Here is a 9315-nt window from a genome sequence, read left to right on the forward strand (position 1 = left end):
TTTGACGATTAAATTTAAACGGGGTTAGTAATTTGGATGTAATCGGCAAGAATTGGGAAACGTGGAGGGTCCATATGCAAAAAATAAACTTTTTGGACTAAATTCGCTATTTGCCAAACCACAAGGACGAAAATGACACTTTACTCATGAATTTATAATCTTATCTTACTATACTAATAAACAAAAAATAATGACGCTTAGGTTATTCTAACCATATTGAAGTCTAGCATAAATTCACTCATAATATTCTAATCTCTTCTCCTTTATACATGTTATCCATAAGTAATGGATGAAAATCGTTTGACCCGTGAGTTAGAGCATTTTCAATACATTTCAAAATAATATCCACACATGTTAATAAACATAAAAGTAAATTGAAGACAATATCTTAATAAAGTATACCATTATTGGTAAATGATAGGTATGGAGGTCGTGAGTTTGAGATCGCTTGCAGTATTTCAATTAGGGAATTGAGTTATTAGGGAATTAATAATATAAGTTTTTTAAATGGTATAAATAATTGGGCTTCTAAAATTGCAAATAAGCTAAGAGGGGGCGGGGCACTGCGTGATGAGCTCCCCATCACGCGTGATGGCTAAGTGAACACCGCCGCCGGTCAATTGTCATGCGTGATGGGGTGTAGTTGCGTGATATCCATCACACAAGTGATGGGTGTTTATCGAGGAGAGGTATCCGTTGGGAATGGGAGGGAGCCGTTGGAGGGAGCATGTGAAGGATTAATAACACCACATCACTACCCCTAGTAAAAACCCATCGCATGTGATGGATTTAGGGTTGGTGATGTGGCACACCACCATTGAAGGTGGTGTGTGATGAGCTTTGCACCACCCCCTCCCCCTAATTGTTTGATTGGTTAAACTTTTAATAACAATTCATCTAAGGGATTCTTGGAGACGACGCTAATAGCACCACCTCTATTGCATACACCCACCGCCATCGTTGAGTACATATAGCCATATAGATGGTCCGATACATTAAGTAGCTGACTTCAGTTAACTTTTCTTTAGTCGACGAGTTCGTTAGTTGAAGTCAAAAGAAAAAGACAAAAAGAAAAGGAATCAGAAGTGGCTTTGAAATGCACTAAAAAATCTTGAGTTGACGAGTTCGTTAGTTGAAGTTAAAGAAAAAGACAGAAAGAAAAAGAATCAGAAGTGTCCTGGGGATGTGCTCAAAAATCTATTGACCACCTAAAGACACTCTTTTAACCTTCTCTAAATCCCCAACTACAAAACAACAAAAAAAATGAAAAATAAATAAAATATAAAAAAGGGTTCTTGGGCCAGTGACCAGTGATCCACATAGAGCTGGGCCAAAACTGCAAAACTCCATTAATCCGAAAACATGCAAAGAAAAGCTCTAACTATACTATTAAAAGAAGACATATTGTTCATACACGTTATTTAATTAGGTTTTCCATATAGGATGTCAAGTACATGTCATGTCAGCTATTTTATATTATATCATAACCCGTGATTCCTTTTTTTTTTTTGTAACCGATAGAAATCATATTCTAATTTTAGTCCTAACTGTCATTTGTCTATTTTGAGTAGGGATTAAGTATAATTATACTTTTATAAATAGGTATCAATAGCTAATAGAGAGGAGAGGGTATATTTTATGTTTAAGATGGCATTGCCATGGCTCCCGTGTATGCGGTGAGAGAGGGTTAGGCCCGGGAATATCTTGTAATCTTTATTTACGTTTTCAATAATATAACCGTTCTTCCATCTTATCCCTATTATCCAATCTTCACATATATTAAACCCTATAATTGGCCCGACCTGCCTTGACCTGCCAACACCATGGTGAATCAGCAAGCTCGTTTGGATATTCATGAACAGCAGATTCAACAACTTCAGTCAGATATCACTGATATCAAGGCTTCTCTCTCCACGTTAATAGCAGATCGGGAGGAGTCATGGAAATTTCGTCAGGTTTTTGTGGCTTGGATGAAGTCGCAAGAAAAGAAAATCGATGATGGTTTTTCCGGATCTGGGTTCACCAGTCACGTTTTCTCTGTTTCGGGTTCCAAATCTGATTTAGCCAGGTCTCCATCACTTCTTCCAGATCTATCTTCAGATCTGGAAATTAACCTAGCGGTAAATCGTTCCTCTGGCTCTCTTATTAATTCTTCATCTCTAATCGCTCAATTGGAGACAATAATCTCCCGTTCTGAAGCGAAACTGGTTGGAGCTGGTGATAATCTTGACAAACAATCAACCGACCAAGCCAAATTTGGACTGATTGGTGATAATTGGGTTGTATCGGATGAACTTAAGGGAGCTTTGGGCTCCAATGCGGATCAGGCAATTAGTGTGGGCCAGGACTCTCCAGATCTAGGCCCGTTAGCCAGATTGGACTTCATTTTGGCTGGAAAATCACTACCTGAGGGATCCAAGGATGCCGCTCAGATCCCAGTTTCAATTGTGTTTCCCTCTACTGACTCGGGGGTGCAATTGAATTCCATTGCACTTGAGGGAGTGACCATCCAATCTGCCGGTCGACACGGTGGTTCTAAGGATTCCTTAATCCCTAATAATCACCCGAGTCAAGACCGAATTCGTAGTAAATTGCTTGTTGTTCAAACCTTTGAGTGGAAACCGGGTTAGGACTTTGGTTGGTTCGACTATACCCGACCTCCTGTTTTTGCTTTGAAGCTGTTTGTTTTTGATGAGGATCCTAAACCACCTGACCTGAATACAAACCTTAAATCAAATTTGTTATGGAAACTGTTTCATGGTTGGTGCAAGACTGCAAGTCAGGTTGCTGCGGGTGTTGTTGGTTCATATCATTTGTGGGTAGTGCATGGGCAGGGTCGACCACTTGAAGACGCAACCAAGACGATCTCCATGTTGGATTTGAAATTAGTTAACAGATTCCAGTCTTGAGGACAAGACTCAAGACTGTTTTGAAGGGGGAAGTAATGATAGAAATCATATTCTAGTTTTAGTCCTAATTGTCATTTATCTATTTTGAGAAAGGGTTAAGTGTAATTATACTTTTATAAATAGGTATCAATAGCTAATAGAGAGGAGAGAGTATGTTTTATGTTTAATATGGCATTGCCATGGCTCCCGTGTATGTGGCGAGAGAGGGCTAGGCCCGGGAATATCTTGTAATCTTTATTTACGTTTTCAATAATATAACCGTTCTTCCATCTTATCCCTATTATCCAATCTTCACATATATTAAACCCTATAATTGGTCCGACCTGCCTTGACCTGCCATCACCATGGTGAATCAGCAAGCTCGTTTGGATATTCATGAACAGCAGATTCAACAACTTCAGTCAGATATCACTGATATCAAGGCTTCTCTCTCCACGTTAATAGCAGATCGGGAGGAGTCATGGGAATTTCGTCAGGTTTTTGTTGCTTGGATGAAGTCGAAAGAGAAGAAAATCGATGATGGTTCGTCCGGATCTGGGTTCACCAGTCACGTTTTCTCTGTTTCGGGTTCCAAATCTGATTTAGCCAGGTCTCCATCACTTCTTCCAGATATATCTTCAGATCTGGAAATTGACCTAGCGGTAAATCGTTCCTCTGGCTCTCATATTAATTCTTCATCTCTAATCGCTCAATTGGAGACAATAATCTCCCGTTCTGAAGCGAAACTGGTTGGAGCTGGTGATAATCTACCCAGGTTTGACAAACAATCAACCGACCACGCCAAATTTGGACTGATTGGTGATAATTGGGTTGTATCAGATGAACTTCAGGGGGCTTTCGGCTCCAATGCGGAGCAGGAAATTAGTGTGGGCCAGGACTCTCCAGATCTAGGCCCGTTAGCCAGTTTGGGCTTCATTTTGGCTGGAAAATCACTACATGAGGGATCCAGGGATGCCGCTCAGATCCCAGTTTCAATTGTGTTTCCCTCTACTGACTCGGGGGTGCAATTGAATTCCATTGCACTTGAGGGAGTGACCGTCCAATCTGCCGGTCGACACGGTGGTTCTAAGGATTTCTTAATCCCTAATAATCACCCGAGTCAAGACCGAATTGGTAGTAAATTGCTTGTTGTTCAAACCTTTGAGTGGAAACCGGGTTAGGACTTTGGTTGGTTCGACTATACCCGACCTCCTGTTTTTGCTTTGAAGCTGTTTGTTTTTGATGAGGATCCTAAACCACCTGACCTGAATACAAACCTTAAATCAAATTTGTTATGGAAACTGTTTCATGGTTGGTGCAAGACTGCAAGTCAGGTTGCTGCGGGTGTTGTTGGTTCATATCATTTGTGGGTAGTGCATGGGCAGGGTCGACCACTTGAAGACGCAACCAAGACGATCTCCATGTTGGATTTGAAATTAGTTAACAGATTCCAGTCTTGAGGACAAGACTCAAGACTGTTTTGAAGGGGGAAGTAATGATAGAAATCATATTCTAGTTTTAGTCCTAATTGTCATTTGTCTATTTTGAGAAGGGGTTAAGTGTAATTATACTTTTATAAATAGGTATCAATAGCTAATAGAGAGGAGAGAGTATGTTTTATGTTTAAGTTGGCATTGCCGTGGCTCCCGTGTATGCGGTGAGAGAGGGCTAGGCCCGGGAATATCTTGTAATCTTTATTTACGTTTTCAATAATATAACCGTTCTTCCATCTTATCCCTATTATCCAATCTTCACATATATCAAACCTTATCAGTAACCCATGACCCCTTTTCCATGACAGTAACATGCTTACTAACTTCACTTAAGTGGTAATTGTATTAGATTTTTTGACTTAACATATAAAAAGTTGCATTCCGTTAATGTATAAAACCAAAATTATATTTAATTGTTGAACTTTTCATAATTCACAATATGCAAATTGTATAATATTTAAATGATTTATATCCTTTTTTTTCTTATTCTTATTGACCAAAATCAAATAATTATTATGATTTAATTAAATTTAATTATGTAAAATTATCCGTTCTTATAAATATGACATTTACAATTCATTAAAATATATACACATACACATATGACGTATATATTACGTTTTCTTTAGTTTACACCCGTGTGTAACACATGTAACTATCCTAGTTAGATAAAGATATTGACCACATAAAAACTTAAAGGTATAGTTATTAATTTGTTACTTTCTATTATCAACTCGGAAACACATAAAACCTTTAGATATAGATACAAACATTGGCCATTGGGCTCATTCGTGCGCTCCATATCTCATTTTAAAAAAATGGTTCAACTGTTAAGCCCGAGAAAAACCCATTACCTAAAGTCCAAAAGAGATTCTGTGGTATTTAATTGCACAATCTGACATTAATCACTATCTGGCTTTACTGACAAGAATCTCTGTTTGGTTGGTGAGTGGACAGAAGCTGCCAAGACATTCCTTTCTTTGATCACTGTGAGGTTCATCTTATTTAGGTATTATCCTATATGTCTTTTAACCTTAGCATACACATACACATACACATACACATACACATACACATACACATACACATACACATACACATACACATACACATACACATACACATACACATACACATACACATACACATACACATACACATACACATACACACATCTGCTATGTATATAGTACTAAAACTTTTAATCATGAAAATACCAAATCGGATGTTAATCGTATCCTTTTAATTGATAACGTAATAATTTGATATTATTGAATCTTACAATTCTTTTGCATTTAATGCGGATCTTCATGGATCTAAAGTAACTCACGTGATGTTTTAGATCTACTATATTCCAAGATTGTTTTATTACAAGCAAATCTTCATAGATCTAAACTATTACAATTTTTTTGCAAATGAGTATGTAAATCTGAGTTTTGTTAGTTTATAGTAGGCCTGTAAACGAACCGAACGTTCGGTGAACTGTTCGTGAACCGTTCGGCAGGAAGTCCGTTTATGTTCGTTTATTTAATAAACGAACGAACATAAACACAAAATTTGTGTTAGTTTAACTAAATGAACGAACATGAACAAATGTTCAGGTCGTTCATTTATGTTCATGAACGTTCGTTTATGTATGAATAGAAAATAATTAAATATTATCTATATATGTCATTTGCTTAAAGGTTTTATAGTTGTTAATTTGTGTTCATTTATGTGTTTTCAGATTTAAGTTTGTTTATGTTTGTTTGTGTTCATTCACATTGGTTCGTATATGTTTATTTATGTTCGTTTATCTTTGTTTAGTTATGTTTGTTTAGATTTTAAACAAACGAACATAAACGAACACAAATGTCCATTTTTAAATAAACGCATGTGACATAAATATTTGTTCGATTAATTATAAAGTTAAATGAATGAACACGAATATGCCATTGTTCGTGTTCATTCGATTCATTTATGGGCTTTCAATATTCACATTGATGAATACATCAGTCTTATTCTCTAGCATCTATCGATTTTATTTTTGCTCGTTTGTTTTCGTGAACACGTTAATTTTCTTAATGAACGAACACGAACATAAAATCTCGTTCGGTAAGTGTTCGTGAACACGGTATTTTCTTAACGAACGAACACGAACAAGGCCTTGTTCGTGTTCGATCGGTTCGTTTACAGCCCTAGTTTATAGATCTAAAATACAGTGTTGAATGTTGATGACTTTGACCGATTCCAACCGATTTGAGGTGGCTTTGACCGATTTTGATTGATTTCGACCTGCCTTTGACCAACTTCGACAGCTGACTTTGACCTGCGTTGACCAATTTTGACCGGGTTCAACATGCTGTGACCAACTTCGACCGATATTGAGCTACTTTGACCTAGGGGTCTGCACAGTTCGGTTAATTTCGGTTAATAACCAATATCAAACTTGGGCTAAAATTTTGCATAAAAATACATGAAATGAAGATATAAATATATGAAATTGAGATATTAGTACATGAAATGAAGATATAAATACATGAAAAATGATAGTATTAAACAACTAATACATATAATACATGAAATAGAGGGAACAAGACTAGAAAATATGAAAAAAAATGAAGAGTTCGGTGCGGTTAGGTTAATTTCGGTTAATTCGATTTTCGATTTTTTCGGTTCGGTTTCGTCGGTTTTCGGATCGGATTCGGTTATTGCTCACCCCTACTTTGACCACTTTTGACCGATTTGGACCTCCTTTGACCAATTTCGACCCGCTTCGACAGATTTTGTCTATTTTTGGTTGAAAGCATGCTAACCGAAATTGTTGTATTAAAAGCTAATCCTCATGGATAAAAAATCTTACAATTTTTTATCATTAATTGTGTATCCTATTTCTTTGATTCAATTTGTTTGAGAGGTTTAGTTAGAGCTCGGGGCTGTGTTCGCGTGTTGTGTTTTGGAACAAAATCAAGATATTTAATGTGATCTTATTTTTGTCGGTTTCAGTGAATCATTGATATTTAGTTAGTGGATTTGTGTTCCCTTGCTGTATTTCGGAACAAAATGAGGATATTTAATGTGATCTATAGGTATTAATTTGATTGTTTTGTCGGTTTCAGTGAATCAATGTTATTTAGTTAGTGGGTTTCTGTTTTTTGAATCATGTTATTTAATTAGTGCGAAGAGTTTCTACATGTTCAATTTAACATTGGGGATCTATTGGTATTTGTGATTACTGATACATGAATTTCATGTTTCAGTTCATGCTTCCTCCAAATTTGAGAGCTGCATTTTTTGTGCTTGTAATATATGTTTTGCTTCAAATTTGATTATAATTTTTGTTATATGGCGAGCTGCATATTTTGTGCGTGTAATATGTATGCTGCTTCTAGATCATTAGGCAAAAACTAAACTTGTAGAAGCAGATTATATTTGTTAAACAAGCTATATCTTTTGCTATAATGTTACTAATATAATTGCAATGTTAAGCATGAAAGGATTCAAGATTTCAAAAGATAACCTTTAACATATATTATGTATCTTGTTTCTATCTGCCAGATCCGGATAATGGCTGAATCAAGCTACTCTTCTGAAATTCGTCACGCTATTGAACCCACACGCCGTCTTGTAGGCGAGAAAGTTTCTGCCAATGATTCTCTTGTGTTCAAAGACAATGGTACTGAGGAAATTGTGTCCACAGTAAACTCTTGTAACACAGCTACCCATAAACGACGGGAGGTACTGGATGCGAATGATGGTCTACAACTTATGGTTCAGGCTCAGGTGACCTGAATTTCTTTACTTTACGAATCTCTGTTAGATCTTATTTGCTGCTAAATTTGATAATATTCAAATGATTTCTTTTAATCTTCAGAATGTGACGGCCCATAACCGAACTGATGGACATTATCGTAATGCTGATAGTATTGCTTATGGAAAAAAGGTATTTACCGCATGCAATAAGAAAGTGATCCCCGATCACACCAACATAACGGTGTCCTTAACTGATACATACTTTGCGTCATTGTATGGAGTCCCATCCCTGAATGAGGATGCATCCATGGAAAGGTTAAAGGTTGCGGTGGCCTTAGCAAAAGATGTCATTGAAAAGTTTGAGCAAAAGCGAACGGATGAATACCCAGAAAGGGAAACGCAATCTGCCTCAATAAACCCAAACGACACCAACACGCACGTGCCCTTGTTAACCGAGATGTATGCAACCCTGGGCGACCCCATGCAAGCCTTTATCTTGGGAAAGGAGGAACAGAGAAGCTGGTGGAAAAAGATTACGGGACATGGTACTACTGATGCTGATATCGAGATAAAGGGGAGCTGGTCGAGAATGACCTTCATTATCTTCTTGCCGAAATCTTCAACAACAATTGCTAAAGCACGTATTTCCTTCTTAATTACTCCATCCGTCCCATTATAAGTGTCCAAGTTTGAAAAATGCAAAGTTTAAGGTGGATTGAATGATTACTTTTTTTTCTTACCAAATGACAATAATACCCTTGAAAAGCGGGTTCATCATTATTGTTTATTAATGTTAGTTGTGTGTGTTTAAGGGTAAACTTGGAAATTGACTAATAAAATTTTAAAAGTAGACACTTGTAATGGGAGAAATAAAAAAGGAAATGTGAACACTTATAACGGGACGAGAGTAATTTGTTGTTTTAAACTTTCCTTAATAAGAGTAATATATTTACTTACTTAAAGCTAATCATAATATATGCATGCATGGCAGCTTTAATTTGTAGGTGAGTCCGCTGGATCAAGTGGACAAATTTACTGTGGACATTTTTGGTAATGTGGATGCCTTGTTCGTGATATCTCTTATTGCGGCTCTAGCTGTTATGAAAAGCCCTAGCCCTTTGGACTATGCTGGTTTAGGTAAAAAAATATTGTGTGGAGCTGGATTCGCTGCTGGTAAAGAGGCGGTTGATTATTTCGTCTAA

General features: G+C 36.9%; 1 protein-coding gene across 1 annotated transcript; it reads left to right on the forward strand.

Annotated features, from left to right (window-relative positions):
* Positions 1 to 7922: 7922 nt before the first annotated feature.
* LOC143576809 (uncharacterized) lies at positions 7923 to 9315 on the forward strand. Its single transcript, XM_077060828.1, has 3 exons — positions 7923 to 8143; positions 8235 to 8750; positions 9118 to 9315. The coding sequence occupies exons 1-3, from the start codon at positions 7928 to 7930 to the stop codon at positions 9313 to 9315; spliced, it is 930 nt and encodes a 309-aa protein (XP_076916943.1). The 5' UTR covers positions 7923 to 7927.

The sequence above is a fragment of the Bidens hawaiensis genome, unplaced genomic scaffold (genome assembly GCF_021521415.1).
Source record: "Bidens hawaiensis isolate Kalapana, Puna unplaced genomic scaffold, B.hawaiensis_p1.1 tig00028303_1, whole genome shotgun sequence".
NCBI lineage: Eukaryota > Viridiplantae > Streptophyta > Magnoliopsida > Asterales > Asteraceae > Bidens > Bidens hawaiensis.